This window comes from Mustelus asterias, chromosome 24 (genome assembly GCF_964213995.1).
Source record: "Mustelus asterias chromosome 24, sMusAst1.hap1.1, whole genome shotgun sequence".
Lineage (NCBI taxonomy): Eukaryota > Metazoa > Chordata > Chondrichthyes > Carcharhiniformes > Triakidae > Mustelus > Mustelus asterias.
The window spans coordinates 21,321,004-21,344,763 of NC_135824.1; the positions used below are offsets into that span (position 1 = coordinate 21,321,004).

Genomic DNA, 23,760 nt, shown 5'->3' on the forward strand with positions numbered 1-23,760 from the left:
CGGGGGCGGGGGGAAGGATGGTGGGGAGGGGGGGACTGGGACTGCCGTGGGTCAGATGACCCTTTGTCAAAGCTCAAATTTTAATAGCAATAGCAGGATTAAGTATACAACAATACTTCCCTGGAGCGGAGAAGCTACGACATCTTCTTCGGAGCCTTTAATATGACATCGATAAAGACGAACATCTCGCCAAGGCCATCCCCACACCCCCTCTACTTGCCTTCAAATGACCATGCAACCTCCAGCAGACCAGCAAACTAACCAGCCTTTGGTAGAACCACCCTCGACACCACACAACCCTTCCACAGCAACCTCTGCAAGACGTGCCGGATCATCAACACGGATGCCATTATCTCATGTGAGAACACCATCCACCAGGTACACGGTACATACCGTTGTGACTCGGCCAACGTTGTCTACCTGATATGCTGCAGGAAAGAATGTCCCGAGGCATGGTACATCGACAAGACCATGCAGACGCTACGATAATGATGAATGGACACTACTTGACAATCACCAGGCAGGAATGTTCCCTTCCTGTCGGGGAACACTTCAGCAGTCAAGACATTCAGCCTCCGATCTTCGGGTAAGTGTTCTCCAAGGCGGCCTTCAAGACACACGGCAATGCAGAATTGCCAAGCAGAAACTGATAGCCAAGTTCCGCACACATGAGGACAGCCTATACCGGGATCTTGGGTTCATGTCACACTACCTGTAACCCCCACACTTTGCCTGGGCTTGCAAAATCTTACTAACTGTCCTGGCTTGAGACAATTCACACCTCTTTAACCTGTGCTTCACCCTCTCTCCACTCGCATTGTCTGTACCTCTATAGACTTGATTACCTGTTAAGACTCGCATTCCAACCATTATCTTGCAATTGAGTTTGTGTCTATATATGCCCTGTCTGTGAACCCAACTCCACTCACCTGATGAAGGAGCAACATTCTGAAAGCTCGTGCTACCAAATAACCTGTTGAACTTTAACCTGGTATTGTGAGACTTCTTACTGTGCCCAGCCCAGTCCAATGCCGGCATCTCCACATCATGACCTGTAAGTATAACTTTTACCAATTCAACATTTTCTTATCCCTAAACCAACATAAGTAATTCCTCTTCTGTTGTGAATGTGCACTCTGACTGACAGAGCAAAGAACAAAGATGTGTTAGATTTTCAATACATCTCCACATTTAGATTTTCAATGCCAGGGTTTGCAAATGCCTTAAAATAACTTCCGTTGTCCCAGTGCTCAAAATTTAGACTGGTGAAGCTCCTGCTATTGCTGTATACTAAATCCTGCTGTTGCTATTATTGTTTTTGCTGTATACTAAATCCTGCTATTGCTTTTGCTGTATACTTAATCCTGCTATTGCTATTATTGCTGTATACTAAATCCTGCTATTGCTGTATACTAAATCCTGCTATTGCTATTACAATTTGAGTTTTGACAAAGGGTCATCTGGACTTGAAACACCAGCTCTTTCCTCTCCTTACAGATGCTGCCAGACCTGCTGAAATTTTCCAGCATTTTCTCTCCTGTTATTGCTTTTGCTGTATACTAAATCCTGCTATTGCTGTATACTAAATTCTGCTATTGCTATTAGTGCTTTTGCTGTATACCAAATCATGCTATTGCTGTATACTAAATCCTCCTATTGCTATTATTGCTTGTGCTGTATACTAAATCCTGCTATTGCTGTATATTAAATCCTCCTATTGCTATTATTGCTTGTGCTGTATACTAAATCCTGCTATTGCTGTATATTAAATCCTCCTATTGCTTGTGCTGTATACTAAATCCTGCTATTGCTGTATATTAAATCCTCCTATTGCTTCTGCTGTATACTCAATCATGCTATTGCTGTATACTAAATCCTGCTATTGCTGTATACTAAATCCTGCTATTGGTTTTCTTTTGGTACTTTATTCCTAATCAAAAAAATCCAACCAGAGTCCTCACATGAAGGACAAACCAGATCCCAGCTGACAAGACAAGGATCGACATCTACATTCAACTCGATCGAACAAGACCCAAGTTGACAGGATGAGGCACTACACCCCCTCCCTGAGCTTTAAAAAGATTGCATCAGGTGAAGCCTCGGATTAACTTCATTGGCTTCCCTGAGCGTTTACACTTGATCTTAGTTGCCATTGCCGTTGCTGTGCAGTAAAATGCTGTATTTGTTCATGTTAAACACCTCACCTGCCCTTCAAACCGCCTAGCTCCGCCCGTCAATCATCCTCTGAGAGCGAGCGGCGGGGCCACGTGACGGAGTGCCGGCCAATGGGGCGGCCGCGCTCTTCCCGCCCGGCTCGAGCGCCAGGTTTGGAAAAACTCCCCCTCGCGCCAGTAACGGACAAGTCGGACTGCCACCGGATGTCCCGCCTCCCAGCCTCCCAATTGGAGGGTGGCCCCATTCGAATCCCACCTCTGGCCTCTCTATGGTTGCACCGCCTGTCACTCAACATACGTCACCCGATTTACATTATAAGGCTAGGTGGGATCAGCGGCGGTTGCTCCTAATGGTGGCCGGTGATGGGGGGAGAAGGAGTGAGAGCAAGTTAGTGGAGTCGGTCATCGGGTCCGTTATATAATTTGCTCACCAGGGCAGCTACTTAAATATCAGTATGAAGCGGACACAGATTCCGGCGTTAACTGCAACACTTGGTAAGTTACGGTTATTTTCAGTTTTTCAAGTTCCTACTGTACCCAAAACCAACCAACATCACCTCCAAATCAGCTGGAAATTAAGTGCTTGTTACTTGGGAGCGTCTTCATCATCAATTTAGGCGCCATTTCACTACTGCGATTCATTCTGTTTCTTAGAATCATCATTAGAATGTAAAACGAGGTCATTCGGCCCATCCTGTCCATGCTAGCTCTCCAAAAGAGCAACTTCCCGAGTCCCACTTCTCTACCTTTTTCTGTAATCTCAGATGCACTGCAGGAAGTCATCAAGCACCTTAGGCAGCACCTTCCAAACTCTCAACCATTATCTTCTAGGGTGGCACGGTGGTTAGTACTGTTGCCTCAGTGCCAGGGACCCAGGTTCAACTCCGGCCATGGGCCACTGGCTGTGTGGTGTTTGCACGTTCTTCCCGTGTCTGCATGGGTTTCTTCCGGGCGCTCCAGTTTCCCCCCACAGTCCAAAGATGTGTGGGTTAGGTTGATTGACCATGCTAAATTGACACTAGTGTCAGGGGGATTAGCAGGGTAAATATGTGGGGTTACGGGACTAGGGCCTGGGTGGGATTGTGGTAGGTGCAGACTCAATGGGCCGAATGGCCTCCTACACTCTAGGGATTCTTGGATTCTATTGACAGGGGCAGCAGATACTTGGGAATACTACCACCTGGAGGTTCTCCTCCAAGTCTCACCATACTGACTTGGAAATATACCACTATTCATTCACTTTTGCTGGGTTAAAACCCCGGAACTCCATCCCTAACAGTATAGTAGGTATACCTACATCTCGGGGACTGCAGCGGCTCAAGAAGGCAGCTCATCGCCACCTTCTCAAGGGCAATTAGTGATAGGCAAATAAATGCTGGCCTCAATAGCAACATCCCTTGAATGAATTTTTAAAAACTCACCATCCCACTCCCCTGCCTTTTCCCACATTTTCTTTTCACATTGGCCCATTGAGTCTGCACTGATATGTGAAACACCTGACAAACTACCTAATCCCATTTACCAGCATTTTAATCTTGAATTTTGTGATGTGCCAAGTGCTCATCCAGGTATTTTTAAAAGGATGTGAAGCAACCTTCCACCACTCATCCAGGCAGCACATTCCAGACTGTCACCACCCTCTGGATAAAAAGATTTTTCCTCTCATCCCCTAAACCTCTTGCCCCTCACCTTGAACTTGTTACCTCATGACTGTTCGACTGATGGGAACAACTGTTCCTTATCCACACTATCCATGCCCCTCATAATCTTGTACACCTTGATCAGTTTCCCCCGCCCCCTCTGCTTCAATGAAAACAACCCAAGCCTATCTAACTTCTCTTCATAACTTGAATGTTCCATCACATTGGGGCGGCACGGTAGCACAGTGGTTAGCACTGCTGCTTCACAGCTCCAGGGACCTGGGTTCGATTCCCGGCTTGGGTCACTGTCTGTGTGGAGTTTGCACATTCTCCTCGTGTCTGCGTGGGTTTCCTCCGGGTGCTCCGGTTTCCTCCCACAGTCCAAAGATGTGCGGGTTAGGTTGATTGGCTATGTTAAAAATTGCCCTGAGTGTCCTGAGATGTGTAGGTTAGAGGGATTAGTGGGAAATATGTGGGGATATGGGGGTAGGGCCTGGGTGGGATTGTGGTCGGTGCAGACTCGATGGGCCGAATGGCCTCTTTCTGTACTGTAGGGTTTCTATGATTTCTATGATCCCGGACAACATCTCCTATGCACCCTCTCCAATGCAATCATACCCTTCCTATAATGTGGCAACCAGAGTTGCGCACAGTACTCCAGCTGTGGCCTCACCAAAGTTCTGTAGAACTCCAACATGACCTCCCTGTTTTTGTAATCTATACCTCGATTGATAAAGGCAAATGTGCCGTACTCCCTTTTCACCATCCCACTAACATACCCTTCTGCCTTCAGACACTTATGGACAAACACACCAAGGTCCCTTTGTTCCTTAGAACTTCCAAGTGTCATGCCATTCATTGAATACTTCCTTGTCAAATTACATCCTTCCAAAGTATATCACCTCACTCTTAGGTTCAATTCCACCTGTCATTTACCTGTCCATTTGACCTTCCTGTAGCCCAAGACAATCAACCTCATTTAGCCACCCGGCCAATCTTTGTTATCCGCAAACCTCCTATTCCTACCCCCCTCTCCCCCTTCCCCATAGTGATCCATATTGTTTATATAAATGACGAACAATAGGGGACCCAGCACAGATCCCTGTGGTATGCCATTGAACACTGGCTTCCAGTCACTAAAGCAGCCTTCTGTTATCACTCTCTGTTTCGGTCCTCCCCACTCTTCTGTAGATTTCCTCACAAGTAGCTGTTTCCACCTTGGCCAGATCCTGCCTTATTTTACTAAAATTGGCTCTCCCCCAATCCAAAACTTTTCTTTTGAAACTTGTCTATTTCTTTGTCCGTAACAAGCTTAAATTGTACCATGTTCTTGTGGTCACTATCGCTAAAATGCTCCCCCAACACCACCTCAACCATCTGTCCAGGTTCATTCCCCAGAATTCGGTCCAGCACTGCGCTGTCCCCTGTTGGATCCTCCACAAATTGACCTAAAAGGGTCTCCTGTGCACATTTCAAGAAATCCATTCCATTCAAGCCCTTACCACTGTGTCTATCCCAATTAATGTTGGGAAAGCTGAAATCGTCTAAAATAAATTACCCTATTGTTGTTTTTACACACCTCTGCGAATTGTGCCCATATTTGTTGTTCAATTTCCTGCTACCTTGGGTCTATAATAACACTTAGCAATGTGACTACCCATTTTTTATTCCTAAGCTCTAGCCACAAAGCTTTATTCGATGCTCCCTCAAAGATATTGGCTGCAATTCTCCCATCCCACTGCGCTAATTTGCTAATGCAGCGGACCGGGAGAATCCCGCTGCGGCCATTCGCAGTGTTTGCGTGAGCGTTCGCGCCCCACTTGCGTCTCCCAGCGCAGGATTTCCGGTGGCGTCTGCTCCTTGCCGGAAATCGGCGGGGAGACGCACAGACCATTTAACTGGTCATTTTAATATTATTTGAATATGTTTAGCGAGTCTGGGACTGAAGTCTCTGGGCCCTCTAGCGTCTCCCAACCCGCCAGTGTTTCACTCCAGCGGGCATTACACTAGCTCCCCACTTTCGCAGAGCCAACGGCCCTACCCCACTGGAGTAAAATGGGCCATTGGGGCCCCCAGGGGATCGGGGGGGGGGGGGGGGGGGGTTGGTGCCTCGGGGCATTTATACCCTGGCAGTGCCAGTCTGGGCCCCCTGGCACTGGGGGGCACCTTGGCACTGTCCATTGGGGTGCCGAGCTGGCGTTGCGATGGTCGCTGAGCTGGCCAGCAATCAGGAGGCCGGCAGTGCGGGGCCACTGTGCATGCACCGATCTCGGCACTGACAGATCGGCATATGTGCAATGACCCGCTCAGTGCGCTGATTTCAGCCTCTCCAGTGGGAATAGGCCCCACCCCCCGAAATGTAATGATATTCACGCTGGTGGCCTCCGCAGTGCAGAGTATGGGAGATTCTTCTCTGCACTCCAACTGAAAAATCAGCGTGAATTACTCCAGTTTTTATGTGAATTCGACACTTAGAATATTTTGGGGAGAATTCCGCCCATCATCTCTCACTGCAGTAACTGACTCCTTAACTAATAAAACACTGACTCCTCCCCTTTAACCTCCTCCCCTGTAAATCTCAGAATGTTGAGCTGCCGATCATGCCCCTCCCACAACCACATCTCTGCTGTCCCTTTTATTCCATTGTCTTTAACTTTGCTGACAAGCCTGTTGTGTGGCATTTGATCAATATCTAATGATATTAAAACCCTAATAATGTGTGATGTTGGCGATTAGTTCCATGCTGGTGGTTGAATGTACTCAAATTTATAAATATTCTGGCAATCAAGTTGCAAAATTCAGTGACATAGGCATTGTGGAAACAAACCCATGAGCTGTTAATTCATTTACAGTTCTCATTTTGGTTTCAAAAGTTATTTAGATGTATGTCATTCTAAAAAATAAAAGTAACCCCATGTTTGTGCTTAGAATTTGAAGTGTATTAAAAGTTGCATTTTAAACCAAGTTTGTAGTGGTCACTTTAAACTATCATAAGTGTCAAATCTAACATTTTCCCAGTGTTTACACCTCTCATTTTAATTGTTGTATCTCATCAGCCACAATTGAAGACCACTGCTCGTGCAAAAAAAAATCTGTGGCTGCAATCTGAACAGTGACCACCAGTGAGTGGAATAGAACAGCTTGGTGTTACTTTTCTGGGACTGGTGTCCTGTTAGGTAGTGCTGATCTGGCAGCACTGCACTATGCAGGTTATAATTTGTGACGATTTGAATAGTTCTATATGGTAAATATTCAGAAAATGTACAGGTGGTTTATTGATTCACATGGCATCACCCAAGCTTGGCTCCCTTTCTGACAACCTTGAACCACCATTCACACCACTTCCACATAAAATGCCCGAGATGGTGAATGAATATCAAAAGACAAGACAGTAGTCCCTGTCACAGAATTACTTAAAGCTGACATGCCAAGCATGGCAGCTCAGATCATGTGTAAGTGTCTGAACACTTCTTTAAGATAGACTTTTAAATAATCTTTATTGGGATGCAAGTGCTGCTGGCAAGACCAGCATTTATTGCCATTCGCAATTGCCCTTAAGGTGCTGGTGAGACAATGCTACTTTGTTGCAGAGGTTTAATGCAATTGAGTCATTTCAGAGAGCAGTTAAGAGTCAACCAACCACATTGCTACAGATCTGGAGTCATGTGTAGTCGGCCAGACCAGCTAAGGATGGCAGATTGCTTCCCCTGAAGGTCATCAGTGAGCCAATTTTTTTAATGACAATCTTAGTTTCATGATAATTACTAGCATCATGAGAAATAGACACAGGAGTCCACCAAAAGAGCCATAGAAAAGCTAGTGTGCAGGAAGAGGCTTTCAATCCATCTTGTCCACACTGGCCATAGCTTGGTCCACAGCCTAGCAGATTACAGCGCTTCAGATGCAGATCCAGGTACCTTTTAAATGAGTTGAGCATTACAGCCTCAACAACCAGTTTAGACATTGAATTCCAGATACTCACCACCCTCTGGGTGAAAAAGATTTTCCTCATATAGCGTCTAAGCATTTTACCAATCACCTTAAATCTCTGCCCTGGCAATTGACCCCTCCGCTAGGAGAAACCAGTCTTTCCTGGGGTCTATCCTATCTAGGTCCCTCATAATTTTGTACACCTCAATTAGGCCACTCCTTAACCTCCTCTGCTCTAAAGAAAACAACCCTAGCCTATCAAATCGCTCCTCATAACTGCATTTTCAAACCCTGGCAATATTCTTGTAAATCTCTGCAATCTCTCCAGAGCAATTATGTTCTCTCTGTAATGTGGTGACCAGGACAGTATTCAAAATTTCAACAATGGCCTGACCAATGTTTTGCACAGTTCCATCATTGCATCCTTGCTTTTGTTTTCAATACTTCGCCCAATAAAGGGAAGCAGTCTGCATGCTTTCTTGACCACCTTGTCCACCTGTCCTGCCAACGTCAAGGACCCGTGGACACGCACTGCAAGGTGTCTCTCTTCCTCAACCTCTCTCAATAGCTTCCTGTTTATTGCGTATTCCCAGGCTTTGTTTACTCTTATCAAATGTATAACCTCTCACTTTTCTGGATTGAATTCCATTTGCTGCTTCTCCACCCACTCAGCCAAGCCATTGATACCATTCTGGAATTGATGACTATCCTGTTTGCTATCAACTACACAGCCGGTTTTTCATAGAATCAGAGAATCCTACAGTGCAGAAAGAGGCCATTCGGCCCATCGAGTCTGCACAACCACAATCCCACCCATGCCCTATCCGCATATCCCTACATATTTACCCACTAACCCCTCTAACCTATGCATCCCGGGACACCAAGGGGCAATTTAGAATGGCCAATCAACCTAGCCCGCACATCTTTGGACTGTGGGAGGAAACCGGAGCACCCGGAGGAAACCCACGCAGGCACAGGGAGAATGTGCAAACTCCACACAGACAGCGACCCGAGCCGGGAATCGAACCCAGGTCCCTGGAGCTGTGAAGCAGCAGTGCTAACCACTGCTACCGTGCTGCCCATTTTTGTCATCTGCAAATTTCTCAATCATGCGTCCCATACTTAAGTCTAAATTAGTAATATGTACAACAAAGGCCCTATGGAACACCACTGTAAACCGTTTTCCTTTTGCGAAAACATCCAACGACCATTACCCTTTGTTTCCTGTCACTAAATTTGGATCTAATCTGCCACCTTCACCTGTATCCCATGAAATCTCACTTTCCAGGGCAATCTGCCATCTGCGACCTTGTCAAATGCCTTTCGGAAATCTATGCAGACAACATCCACTGAACTAACCCCATCCATCTTTGCTTGTTTAAAAAGTTCTATTAAGTCAGTAAGATGTGATCTTCCCCTTTTTAAAAAAAAAAGTGCTGGCTATCCCTTATCAATCTGTGCTTTAAGTGACAGTTTATCCTGTCTGTCAGAATTGTTTCCAATAATTTGCCCACCACCAAAGTCAGACTAACTGACCTATAATTTTCTAGCCTATTCCTTATACTCTTTTTAAACAATGGTATAACCCTCCAGAGACTTCCAGTCCTCAGGGACTTCACCTCTATCTAGTGAGGATTACAAAATGATCCTCCGAGCATTCGCTATTTCCTCTCTAACTTTTATCCCTGGGGTACAATCCTTCTGGCCGTGTTGATTTATTTACCTTTCAAAGATGCCATTCCCTCCAGTACTTGCTCTCTCACTGTTTATTTCACACTGCTCTTTAACCAGAATGTCATCCCTCACAAAAGTGAGGGCCACAGACAAAGTGCTCATTGAGAACCCTGCCCCCGTGTCCTGCATCAAGTTTCAATGTACATCCAATAGGCCTTACCTCTTCCTTTGTTATTCCCTTGCTCTGAATGTACAGCTAAAATATCTTGGGATTTTCTTTGGTTTTTACCTGTCAATATCTTTTCATATCCTCTCTTTGCCTTCCTAATTATAGGTTGAGGTTGGAAAGATAGATTCTGTCACAGTTATAACTAACAATGTGTACAGTTACACTATCACATCATTGTGAAATAGTTTGATTTTGCTGTAATTGTATTTTAATTGCAGTTTAATTTGAGTTAGTGCAACCTGCCACCAGTGTGAGGTAAAGTGAGACTCAACTATTACTTGCATTTATATAGTTAAGACGAGTAACAATTTTTCTGATAGGGATTCTAATGCTGGAGAAGGTGACAGAGATAAAGTAGTGAGGCAATGGATAAATTAAATTCAAAAATGCTCATTTAAAATTTGAGAAGTTGGACAGTGCAGAAAGAGTTATTTAATTGGGACTGTTTGCAGGATCGAATATGGGTAATAGTAATTGGACGAGCTGAGGATTATGGAGGGTGGAACACAGAAGATCGGCTGTACAAGCATTGAAGTTGTGACCAGGGTATGGATGGTTTCATTGGATGGGCTGAGATAGTGACGGAGTTGGCCTATGATGCACAAGTGGTTCTAGGCACTTTGTGATGGAGGAGATGTTGGGTCAGATCCTCATTTCCGGACTGAATGGAAACAGTATTGGTAAGACTGAGGTGGCTGATGGAAAGGGTAATGGAGTTTGTAAAGGGAATATGGAATTTGTATTGTGAGCTAAAATAGTTAATTTTCCTAATGATTACTTGAAGAGAAAATCCAGCTCATCAAGGGCTGAATTTTAGACAAAATGTTAGAAAGTTTGCGAGAAATGATGGGAGAAATTGGAGCTAGATATTGTCATGATGATCTCATGTCTGCAGATGTTATGTCAAGAAGTATGTAAACGAGAAAGATGGAGGTGAATGGTAATGATGGATTCTTTGAGGGAATTTCTTTGTGATGTGGAAGCTGGAAAAACTATGGCTGATGATGCATATGTTAATGATTTGAGTAGATCAGCTGAGGGCCTCTGAGGCTTTGGAAAAAGTGGATGTCCTCAACCATATCAACTTTAGGGGTTGTGCTATGGGAGCGCAGGAAACCCAACTAAAGAGATTCAAACAGAGTTTTCTTCCTCCCTGCTTTGAATTCTACTTGGGCCTTTTAATATGTGACTTGCACTGCATAAGCTTTGCATGAAGCCAAAACCACTTTGCACTGACAAATCTATGATAAAACAAGAAAAAATTTAAAGGGATACATTTATATAGCACTTTTCCATCAGACATCTCAAGAGTGCTTTACAGCTGATTGAGTACTTTTTGAAGTGTAGTCATTGTTATAATGTGGGAAACCAGGCATAAACAAGTGTGATAAAGACCAGGTAATCTGTTTTTTATGGCTTTAATTGACTAATATGTAATACGAAATAAAAGTGGAAAATATTGAACCGATTACTTGGGATGAATGTCCTGCTCTTTGAAATATGAACATACAAATTAGGTGTAAGAGTAGGCCACTTGCCACTTCAGCCTGCTCTGCCATTCAGTAAGATCATAATTGATCTAATTGTAACTTTTGCCTACCTCTGATAACCTAGTGCCATGGAATCTTTTATATCCATGCCCACAAGCAGACAGAGGGGGCCTTAAAGTACTTCCATCGGCTGGTAGTGTGAGGCGGTGGTGTAGTGGTATTGTCACTGGAGTCCAGAGACCCAGGTCAGTGCTCTGAGGACCTGGCTTCAAATTCCATCACGGTGGAATGAAAAGTCCATGAAACCATTATCAATTATTATAAAAACCCACCCAGTTCACCAAATCTGCCACCCTTACCTAGTCTAGCCTATTTGTGACTCCAGATCCACAACAGTACCCTCTGAAATTCCTACTCCATTGAAGGGCAATTCGGGATGGGCAATAGATGCTCAGCCAGCAATGCTCATATCCCATGAATGAATAAAAATATTAAATTAACAAAAGACGGCACCTCCAGTGTACAATACTCCTCAATGCATTGCTAGAGTGTTAGCTTTGATCTTTGTGCTCCAGTCCTGATGTGGGACTTGTAGCAGAGGTGAAAATGCTACCAATGTGCAACAGGAGTTCAAGTCCAAGTCACTATTTTTTTGTAACAATTTACAGCATTTTGTAATAAAGTTGTAATCAAAGTGTTAATATTACCATAATTTTAAAAGTTGAAATTGTTCCTAGAAGTCAATGGTGTAATTATAGTTTGAATTTTAAATCACAATTTAAGTTTATTGCATTTCTGTTAGGGTTGTTTCTCTAAATCCTCTGAAGATGTCCATGAACTTTGACAATGTGGCTTTGCCAACCCAAGATGAGGATGAGGAGTATGACAGAGAAGATTATGAACGAGAGCAAGAGGTAATGCCAATTTCTTTCCATCCCACCTTTCCTATTTTTCATGTACAGCCCTTTCATTTTTTTATGAGCTGGGAAAAATAAAAATGTTGGCCAGGTCAGTGATTGTCCCCGTTTTGATATGAGTTTTCTGATTAGCTGACATTTCCTTCTGCATAAATCCAGCACTTGCATTATTATAGGAATGTTTCATTAGAAGGATAGTAAGTTGCTTCAGATATGGGACTAATATTGTGAATTTCATCTTAAAAGGACTATTGGCAGAAGTGAGGCACCTTGGCGCAGCTTATGTGGTTGTTTATTAATTGCTCACTTTGTTTTGCAAACAGTTTCATTTGGAAGTCATCATTCATCTTGTACCTCTTGCAGCATTTTCTATATTTGGGATATTAATGGGTGAGCAAGGTGAAGTTCCTTCACAATAGAGCAGGTGCTTTGAATCTATTTCTCGTACAAATTTTTTTCTCTGTTTTGCATTTTCTTCTCTCATTTTGCTTTTTTATTTGTTTTATTGAAGAATGATCAGGATTGTTACTGTGCTGCTGATTGGAAAAAAAGTATTGAAAATCAATTTCAATTTATTATTGAAGGTTGGTCTTGGACTTATGGCCATTTCTAAGTTGCTATTGCAATGAGAAGCATCAGTAAACAAATGACATCTCAGGGCATTTTACCTGGTGTGGTGTGAGTGACTGCCCTTGACATCAAAGCAGCATTTGACCAAGTACGGCATCAAGAAACCTTAGCAAAACTGGAGTCAATGGGGATAGGGAGATAACTCCTAGCTGGTTGGAATCATTCCTAACACAAAGGAAGACAATTAATGATTGTTGGAGGTCAGTCAGCTCAGTTCCAGGACATTGCTGCAGGATTTCCTCGGTATTGTCCTCGTCATTGCTGTTTTCAGCTACTTCATCAATGACCTTCCTTCCATCATAAAGTCAGAAATAAGAATGTACGATGAACAATGTTTAACACCATTCATAACGGCTCAGTACTGAAGCAGTACATGTCCAAATGTAGCAAGACCTGAACAATATTTAGGCTTGGGCTGACAAGTATCTTTTGTGCCATACATGTACCAGGCAATGTCTCCAACAAGACAATCTAATCATTGCCCCATTGACTGCCGAGACTCAGGAAGGCAGCTCACCACCACCTTCTCGAGGGCAATTCGGGATGAGCAATAAATAAATGCTTGCCTAGCCAATGACGCCCTCATCCCATGAATGACTTTAAAACAAAACCTGAACAAAAGGCCAACGAATACATAATTTATTATTCAAAATGAATTCAAAGACAGTACTGTTCTGTTCTGTTAAGGTATATAATGAGATGTTACATTCGGGTACTAAATTAACTGCAATATTACATTGTAAAAATTATTTAACTCTTGTTCAGACACAGTGGGGTTATTCTTGTCAAAGGGTGTAAACAGGCACTAAGTGGGTGCTGTGCTATTAAGACATTCCTGTTTGAAACTCTGGCGGATGGGGAGTGGGTGGTGGGGGAGGTGTGGGACTAGCAGGGAGAAGGACACCACCTGATCGTCCTTTTCATTTCACTGCTGGCGTTGCACTGTTTGACCTCATTTCCTGCTCTAGAAGTGATTGCTGAACCAGAAAATTATGTGCATGATGAGATGAGTGGTGAACGCAGGTTTCACGTAGACAATCTTGTGGAAAATATAAATACTGTCACACCATCTGACATGTTTGCCAAGATTCCAATTATCTGCCCTCAAAGTTGGTGACTACTTGTTATTGGCTAAGATTGACCACAGGGGCAACTTTCAAGGGAGCTGCAATGTTTCACTTGCAGGTGAATGCAAGTTCATCAAATGATCTGGTACATTTCCGCAACAAAAATGCCAGCAGCTCTAAGAAGAAACAGTAACAGATTCCACGCTACGGAATCTGTGGAAAACTATAATTGAAGGATGGGCTGATGCAATTCAGCATGTCCATGAACAAGTGAGACTATTTTGTCTTTAACCAGGACATTAATAAGGAGTCATTTTTAAAGGCAGGCAGGTCATCATGCCAGAATCTTTATGACCTGACATTCTTCAACAGCTATTTAATCACTCTCGTGAGAAAACTCTCAGAAGAAGCATTCTAAAGGCTAAGTATGAACAATAACATCGAAGCCGCCGTCCAGAGGTTTAAGGCATGTCAAGAACATATGTCAAGTCAACACAAAGCATCACTGATATCCATATGAAGTGCCTACCTTACTTTGGCAAAGGTAGCCTGGAGTTCATAAAGTGCATACGGGACAGTTTCTTGGATCGATGCATTATTGAACCAAACAAGAAGCAGACTGATCTAGTGATCAATGAGACGTGATTAATCACTAGCCTCCATGGCAAAGGAGTTTTTAGATGACAGCAATCATAACATGATTGAATTTCATTTTGAAGGGTTGAAATGTTGGTCTAAGACTGGTGTTTTAAACCTGAATAACAGTAAGGGTGTGAAAGCAGAGCTAGCTAAAGTGAAACTTTCTCTTATGGGAGAGTATGGAATGAAGGGCATAGTTTAAGAATAAGGAGTCTCCCTTTAAAGGTGAAGATGAGATTTTTCATCTCAAAGGGTTGTTATTCTGTTGAATTGTCTTTAACAGAGAGCAGTGGAGGCTGGGTTATTGCATTTGTTCAAGGCAGATTTAGACATTTTTGAGTCAAAGGCTATAGGTGGCAGTTGAAACCTTGAGGAGAGCAGCCATGGCTGAGCAGGCTGATGGGCTGAATGGTCTGCTCCTAAATCCCATGGTCCTTGGCTTGAAATCCACATTAGTGTTGTATTTAGTCCAAACAGTTGGCTGTTTTTAGAGGGCATTACGACAAGGGATAGCCGCCAAAATGCTGTGCAGCTTCCTTATTACTGAGCACTAGCAGATGTTTTAAGTGACAATCAGCTCCTTAACCTCTGAACAATGTTCCTAAATTAAGCTCCTTTGACTTGCCCAAAATGCCGGGTTCAGTTCAAAACCCAATCTTTGCCACCTTGGAGGACTGTTTAGTGCTGTTGAAAATTACCTCCACTGTTTCATGAAATCCAGATAAAATAAATTGGGAGATTGGGTGCACTTCAGTTTTCACAGCAAGTTATAATGCTAAACAAATGAACATAATATTTCAGTGCTCGTGCTTTCAAAATTTCAATTTGTGCCCCTTCCTGTAGGGGGGAAAGATTACAAATGGAGTTTATATCTGAACCCCTTCCTACACTCTGCAGTTTATTAAATCAAACGTGAGAAGTCACAAATGTACACAATGTAAAGGTAACTAAAATTGTTCCTTAAAAGCATGGTATCTGAAAGTAATAATTGTAGTTGATGTTAGGCTGTTCCTGACAAATAACTGGAACCTGCAATGGAAACCATGTACCACCTTCAAATGGGGAAAATCTCTTTAATCTCCATTTCAGAGCTGTTTCTTATAGGTGAAAAGAAAATATGCTAATCTACTGCACCAGCCTGTTTTGAAGAATTTCAAATTTTCCCAACAAATCTAAGCACAGCTGATATGCAAAGTACACAAAACCCACTCCAGTGTCAGAGGAACGCGCAAGTTGAGGCCATGATTTTGTTGGCATTGTGGAGGAAGCTTTGCATATCACTGTACTATTGGTTAGTAAAGCTTTTTGGGAACTACGGATGCAAATTAGAAAAAAATTCCACTCTAAACATTGATCTTTCTAAATTAACAGAACAAGTTGGAAATGTGTTTTTATTTGGGAGGGGAGAGGGAGAATTGATAGTGTATCCTTTGGTGGAAATTAGAAATGGTGTCTGATTGTAGTAACATTTTATTATTTGGTGATTCTTTATTTTCAGCTGCACCAATTACTGTTGACTGGACTTCCAGATGACATGCTGGAGGACAGCAGAGACATTTCTTCTCCAGAATTGAATTACTCTCGCTGTAATGTCATTAACGGGTAAGAAATTCTTTTTATAGACTTCACATGCCATTCGGTGTAATTGGTAGGGCTAGTAGTACAGTAGACAGTATTTTACTAGGTAAAAAAACTATGAAGGAGAGGAAATAAGTAATAATTGTCAAGAAATGTAATGACCAAAAATGCAACCTAATGAAATTAATTCTGACATCAACATAAAAATCAATCAGTCTCTAAGTCTGAGAATGTGACTACTTGCTCAATCCATAGAGAATGAAATGTAATCCTGTGGGAACATGTCAATTTTGGCAAAAAGGTCCCTTTTAGTGTCCTCTTCACTTTGTAAATGGCCAAATCCTGTCAAACTCCCACTACTTTAAAAAAAAATCCACCTCTTAATTAGGTTTGTTACAGTACTACATAAGCATTAATACCTGGTCAGGGCTTGGGATAAATACACATGCACTAATTGTAATTTGGTTGCTACCTCAAGAGCAGTGAATTGTTAAATTTGATCCTTACATTGTTGCAGTGCACAGTATATAGGATGGGAAGTTTTAAAGCAGATGCCCCATAATGTATATATTTTTCCTGATTACAAGGTACAGAGAGGAACAGCTTGGTGGAGGCGAGAGGTAGAGGAACTAGAAAACATCATTGGCTTACCCAGGCTGAACTTAGTCAACACCTCTTGTCTAGATTATGAGACAAGTTGCTGCCTGTCCTGCTGAGTTTTTCCAGCGTTCTGTTTTTTTTTCAGATTTCAGCATCCGCAGTATTTTGCTTTCATTTTATAATTTTGTGTTGTTACACTCCTAGAAAGTTAATCTGTTCTTAATACAGCTGCTCTAGCAGCAACACTTTGATGTCTCGATGTATTGTTGCTGTAGCATATGAATGCTGCACAACTAAATAATAGGGGATCAAGCTTTATTTAGATTATTGTCTAAATTGGCACCCCATTGGCTGAAAATATTAATTAAACTTGTTGTATTTAACTAATCATTACCTTGTTGTAGTCAACAAACCTGGGAACAGAAGGATGATTGGACTGAACAGGAAGGAAGCAACATGCCAAGGGATAAAGATAGTTATTCCAATGAATATCCCTTACAAATTGGGCAGAATGGAGTAAGTTGTTTATTTTCAGTAGATTTGTATGTATTTTAATGTACTAAATTAAACAAATCTGCAACTAATTACAAAGGCTCTTTGTAGAATTGATGTTATGCATTGGCACCATACAAATCTGCAATACTTAATGTGCTTAAAAAGGCTGCGGCAAATTTCTGTCTTGTGTTCGAGAGTGCAAGTATTTTTCTGGTGTGAATTAGTTGCTGAGGAATAATAATACTGAGATGCTCTGTGTGTATTACAGGTGGTTTCATGTGTGTGTTATCAGGGTCCAACACTCTGATTCCCCTCATAATGATTGATATTTGTTAAAAATTGCAGTAGAAATTCTTATCTTGAATCTAATTACCTAATTATCCATAGGCTGACAGTGAAGATTTTGTATGTAATATCAAAGGGACTATATGTACAAAGTTGAAGATCAACAAATGAAAGATCAGGCTGAGAACAAATCACATCTCGATGGGTGGAATCAAAACCGCAAAGATGAGCATCTGTTCATGAAAATTAGGGTTATTGATTCCCCTGTGTGCAGGCTATTGAGGGTGTTATTAATGTGAATTATATTAATGAGAAAATATTTGATTCAGACCATTATCAACTAATTCTTACACTCAGCCAGCAAGCTATCATGGTTACATTAGTGGACTGACTAATTGTAATGGACAAAATGAAGAGTTCCATGACCAACTGGGGAAAATGCCAGATTACTCTCCAAGTAAAAGGGACCAACGAGAACATTTCCAGGTAGCTTATTTCTCAAATATTTTGTTCATTAACTTGGTGCTTTAGATGATTTGATTTGCAACTAAGATCCAGCCACCTCTTAATAAATTTAAATCTAATGGTCCATTTTGTTTGCATGCTTCTTTCAATATTTCCAAATAAAGTGGGGCGGTGAGTGAGAGCACACAAATATACAAATTAGAAGCAGGAGTAAGCCATTTGGCTCTTTGAGCCAGCTCTGCCATTTAGTAAGATTATGGCTGAACATAATCAGCATTGTCCTAACTCCTCCACAACTTGAATTCGAATCATGCCCAAGAATGATGGGCTGCAGCACTGGTCATCAGTATTCCCTCTAAAATAGTTTGAGTGTTTTTCAATCAAGCCCCTAGTTGGCACAAGACTGCAACAACGACAGCATCAATGCCATTAACTCAGCACTAGGTGCCAGTTTCATTTCATGCTGAGAATGACTGGCTGATTTGGAAATGGAATTGATAGACTAATGTAGAACGAATCTCCTCAAAGGAGATTATATTGTCAAGGCAGCTTAAATCAAACTTTGATCCTACATCTGATATTTTAAGTTTTGTAGGATGGACTATGTCACTAAGTATTGGCAAACCTTGCATTCAGTGATCGTTAATATAATTCTCAAAAATTTAAAACTGGAGGAAAAATTGCAAAAGCTAAGTTGCAGATAAGGAACTTCTTTCAAGGTTGCAAGTATAATAAAAGTCGTCATTTTATATATTATTTAATGGAATGTGAGTGTTGCTGGCTAGGCCAGCATCTATTGCCCATTCCTAGTTACCCTGAGAATGTGGTGGTGAGCTGCTGCTCAAACCACTACAGTCCATGTGAACTACTGCAGTTTAAGGAGGCATCTCGCCATCACTTTCTCGAGGGCAACTCTGGGGATGGGTAATAAATGTTGACTTAGCCAGTGATGCCTACATCCTGTAAATGAATAAAGAAAGAATGAAGATACACCCACAATGCCGTTAGGGAAGGAATTCCAGGATTTTGACCCAGTGACAGTGAAAGAACGGTAATATAGTTCCAAGTCAGGATTACATTTGGCTTGGAGTGTTACTTGAGGTGATTGTGTTCACAAGAATCTGCTGTCCATGTTCTTCCAGGTGGTAGTGGTCACAGGTTTGGCAGGTGCTTTCGAAGGAGCCTTGGTGAGTTCCTGCAGTGCATCCAGTAGGTGGGACGCACTGTTGCCACTGTGCATTAGTGGCCGAGGGAGTGAATGTAATGGCTGGTGGATGGGGTACCAGTCAAGTGGGCTTCTTTGCGTCAAGCTTGGGTGTTGGAGCTGCATTTATCCATGCAAGTGTAGTTTATTCCATCACACTCCTGAATTGAGCCCTGTGGATGGTGGACAGGCTAAAAAATTAGCGCAGCGGGTTGGGAGAATTCCCCCCCACCTGGTTTCTAGAACGCTCTCCACTTGAACCACAGTTGTTATTTCTGGCATTCTCTAAGTGCTTTGAATGAATTCAATTTTGTTCAAGTGTAGTCAAATTTGCATACTGATATTTATATAATCAGTTTTTATAATGAAAAATTATTGATTACTTCATTATTTTTCCTATTTGCATTCTGCAGCATTTTAGTGCAAATGAACATATTTCTAATGAAGCTGTGGAACTATACAAAGTGAAGTATAACCCTTATTCAGCTACTCATCCACCTAAAGGGCCTTTTAAAGCAGATGAAACAAGTTTGGACAACAGATTTGAACAAATGCAGAGCAAGTTCCTGGATAGTGGTGAAGGTAAGTAATACTTTTGGGTTCATATTGTCTCTGCATTTTATTTAATGATTGTCAGGCATTGAATTATGAATCAAAAGATATACCCAATATTGGCAGTTAGGTTCTTGCAAATGAATTCTGATAAGGACAATGGGGCAGCAGCTTACCCGTTCAAACCCCATGTAGGGATTTATTTATTTTACACAGCTCTACTTGATGTGAATAAGGGGAAAACAATTTACCAAGGAACATTCAAAAGCCAATTGTTTCACTACCTTTGTAGAAACTCTTGCAAATATATTTCCTTTCAATGGAATTGCATGCTTCCAATGGTGTAACATTCAACCCATCAGCAAGGATTTGTTATAGAATGGAACCTTGTCAGCAACAAAATATGGGTACATGCTGCTGACCTGGAAGAAAGCTATCTAGCAATCTCTGGTGAAAATTTCTACTTTCCCGATTGCAGTTTAAATTTTACACAAAGTCAAGGGGATGCCTTGTTTTTTTCAGCAACACTGATACCAGCGAGCAATTTGACGAGCAAGCAAATTGAAGTATTCACCCGCAGAAAATCTGGAAGTTTAAATTACTTAAACTTTTAACAAGCTTGAAAATTAAATTATTTCTATTAGAGCAGTAGTTAAAATAAAGGTAGAGGAGGCGATTCTCCCAGCCCGCTGCGCTGCTAGAGCCGGGAGACATCAGCTGTGTTGCGGGCTTCCCGCTGGGTGCCAGCGCGGAGCGGAATAAATTATTTAAATGGAATGTTTCACTCCAGCACTTGCAACAGCTCCCCACTAATGGGGAGCTGGCGGCCTGACCCTGCTGGAGTGAAGGGGGGCCATGGAAGCCCCCAGGAGATTGGGGGTAAAGGGGGGGGAGATGCCCCTTGGCATTGCCAGCTCGGCCCCCTGGCCCTGCCCAGGGGGCAAAGTGGCAATGCCCAGGGAGCACTTTGGCACTGCTAACTGGGCAAGGGCTGTGCCAGGAGAGTGGGCAGTGGATGTTGTCTACATGGACTTCAATAAGGCCTTTGACAAGGTCCCTCATGGCAGACTGGTGAAGTCACTTGGGATCAGAGGTGAGCTAGCAAGGTGGATACAGAACTGGCTCACCCCCACTCTGTGCCCTGCTCCTTGGCGCTGCCCGGTGCCCCTTGGGCATTGCCACTCTGATTTTCCAGTGACGGGGGCCTAGCTGGCAGTGCCCAGGGGGCACCCTCTACCCCCTGTAGGGCCTTGATGGCCCTCCTTCACTCCAGCAGGGTCTGCCACCAGCTTCCCATAATTGAGGAGCTTTGGAAAACACCACTGGAGTGAAACACTCCTGATGTGGAGGTGCCGGCGTTGAACTGGGGTAAACATAGTCCCTGTCCTGTAATATTATCCCAGATTTTGGACTGTCAGGTTTTTAGTTCCTGTGATTATAACGTGGGCATTATCCTCCAAAGGGAATTCCTTTCATCCTCTCTGCTGTCTGTGCTGCTTTGCCTTAGCGCTGTTGGAGCTCCGGCCGCTCCAACAGCGCTAAGCCCCGCCCAATAGACCGGCGCTGTAAAAAGGCATATGGGCGCAGCTGCCAGGCGCGGATTTGTTTGATGACCGGACCCGGCACTTAGTCCCGATTTGGTAAAATCGGCCCCCAGGTTAAAGTCCAACAGGTTTTGGCGTTTGCTACCAAATAAACCTGTTGGACTTTAAACTGGTGTTGTGAGACTTCTTACTGTGAAACACTCCTGCCAGGGTAGGTTGTGGGGAGGGGGGGGGGGGGGGGGGGGGCGTGGCTAGCAGGGTATGGAGACTTCAGTCCGAGGCCCACTAATGACATGGAGATCCTAATTTAAATATATTATAGAGCTCCACGCTGATTTCTGGCGTGGAGCTGATGGCGCCGGAAATCTGGTGGCCGGTGACTTGTGGTGATCGTGGCACCCAGTGGGAAACCTGCTAAACGGCCTCCGCTTGAGTCTCCCGGCCTGCTGCTGAAACAGCACAGCGGGCTGGGAGAAACTCCACCCTGCTGTTTGTTTATACTTGTACTAGCTCCCAAGAGTCATGGTTGTTCCATTCATTTTCTGTTCCTTGTGTTGTTTTTCGTGATATTCTTGGCTATGATATATCTTGTTATCCTATAAATATTTGTGCCAGCACTGCAACTAACATTTATTATAGACATTACATTTCCTGGAAAAATCAATGCATTCCATTATTAATGAAGATATAATTTTATTTAATTAATAAGCCATTGCAATACATATTTGCAAAAAGCCAGCAAACTTATTCAGCTTTCTGTCTTATTTATTTTTAATTGTTAGAATATTATTTTTGTTCTGCAGCTTCTACAGAAGCTCATCAGTTTGCCCAGTTACAAATACTTTACAATGCACGAGGAAGGCAGTTGGAGGAAATGCAACATAAACAGGAGGAGTTTGCCCGTGAGATCAGATATTTGAATCACCAGCTTGCCATGACCAAAGGTAAGAGTAACCTTCTATTTCAGCAGATGTAAGTTATGACTGTTACTACTTTATTTAAGAAGAGGTTAAGTGACATTCTTGGTTAATTGGTGATATTCTGTTAATGATTTCCTATTTCATGGACGTGCTGTATCTTAGCCTGTTGTTTCTGAAATAAATTGAAATTTGATCCTGAATGTTAGTAATCAATTTGAGTGCTGTCAATATTTGCTACTTTTACTACAGGAGTGCCTTTCACCCAAAATTGGTGAGGAGAATGTTCCATGAGCAGTTTATATATTTGTGTATGGAGGCACAAGTAAAATAGTATTTCTGTGAAATGTTATTGTGCAAGACAAATTTATCAAAATAGGATTTTTGTTTTGCATTACTGTAAAGAAAATGAAGAACGTTGGGTGTGCCTGTGTGGAGTGAGTGTCTGTGTCTATTTATATATGGTACTTATCTGCATCATCAGCACATCCAAAAATTTGCAATCAATTAATTACTTCTGAATTGGTATCACTGTTATTTATGAAATAGTGGCCAATGCACCAGCCAATTTTCACATGGTAAGGTATCACAGTTCAGTGACATAAGCTGTTTTTTTTGTCGCTGGTGTTGGTTGAAGGATAAATTTTGGCCAGAACACTGGAAGAAATGCCTACCTCTATGAATAGAAGTATAGGAGCTCTTTTATTCACTGGAATAGGTAGAGCACCAATTTAACATCTCAAAACATTTCCACAATACTGCACAAAAGTGAATAGATTATGTACTCGAGCCCTGGGGTTAAGCTGTTGATCTGTTTGCTTTATAGTTTGAGGTCAGTTGCCATGAGTGCTACAAATTGTAATATAAATAGCTATGAAGTAAAACATTTTCATTGAGCTGTGTTGCTTTACAGGAGAAAAGGACGGTGTGGCTATCAGTTGTCAGGAGTTGCAGAAGCTACTTCAAGATGCAAAAGAGCATGAAGTTCATCTGGAAGGCCAAATTAAAGCATTGGAGTCCAGGGTTCAGGATCTGAGTGTCAGCGAAGAAGAGGCAAGCATAAAAGAATATTGATTTTCCTTAGAACCACAAATCTGTACGCCTTCAGGATTTCAAATGAAATTTAGCACTCACTGCAAACATCAAATCTGTTTAACTGAGTAATTATAGAATTGCACATTTTGCCAACTTTAGTTTTTTTAATGAATGAAAGCATTTTTTGGTATGTTGAGGGAGCATATGCTTTACCTCCAGGCAATGGGACTCTTATCAAATAATTTAGCATAAAGGCTTGACTCAATATTTACCCCAGAAATTAGATCTAGAGATGTGTGCAAGATGCTTGGCATAGTGAAGCTTAGCCCATATCAATAAGGAATCTGCCTTTTTTTTTCATTTTTATGAATTCGGATTGATGCACCCAGATGATCAAGTATAACTGGACACACAACTAGGACAATCTCCCATGATGTTTAAAAGAATACATTATGCAATGCAATTATATATAATAACGCAGTCATGCTGTTTGTTACAAAACTCAATTATATAATTGTGTAAATGGAATTCATTGATTTCTTGAATGTTGTATGAGCTAAAAAGTGCAACATAATTTAATTCCAATGCGTAACTAATCGGCTTCGCTTAGTCAGAAGCATTGTAGTTTATGTTCGTGTTCAGGTCTCACTCCAGGACTTGAGCACATAATGAGGGAATGTTACATTGTCTAAAAT

At 42.2% G+C, this 23,760-nt stretch overlaps 1 protein-coding gene across 1 annotated transcript in view; it reads left to right on the top strand.

Moving 5' to 3' along the window:
* The first annotated feature begins 2,530 nt into the window (after positions 1-2,530).
* The window catches only part of cep152 (centrosomal protein 152), a 58,497-nt gene continuing 37,267 nt past the window's right edge, over positions 2,531-23,760 (top strand). Inside the window, exons 1-8 of the mRNA XM_078241407.1 lie at positions 2,531-2,669; positions 11,940-12,051; positions 15,889-15,992; positions 16,973-17,084; positions 17,706-17,834; positions 19,431-19,599; positions 21,917-22,057; positions 22,944-23,083. Coding sequence (XP_078097533.1) covers positions 11,965-12,051; positions 15,889-15,992; positions 16,973-17,084; positions 17,706-17,834; positions 19,431-19,599; positions 21,917-22,057; positions 22,944-23,083 — 882 coding nt within the window. The 5' untranslated portion in view covers positions 2,531-2,669; positions 11,940-11,964. The remainder of the gene's footprint in view (positions 2,670-11,939; positions 12,052-15,888; positions 15,993-16,972; positions 17,085-17,705; positions 17,835-19,430; positions 19,600-21,916; positions 22,058-22,943; positions 23,084-23,760) is intronic.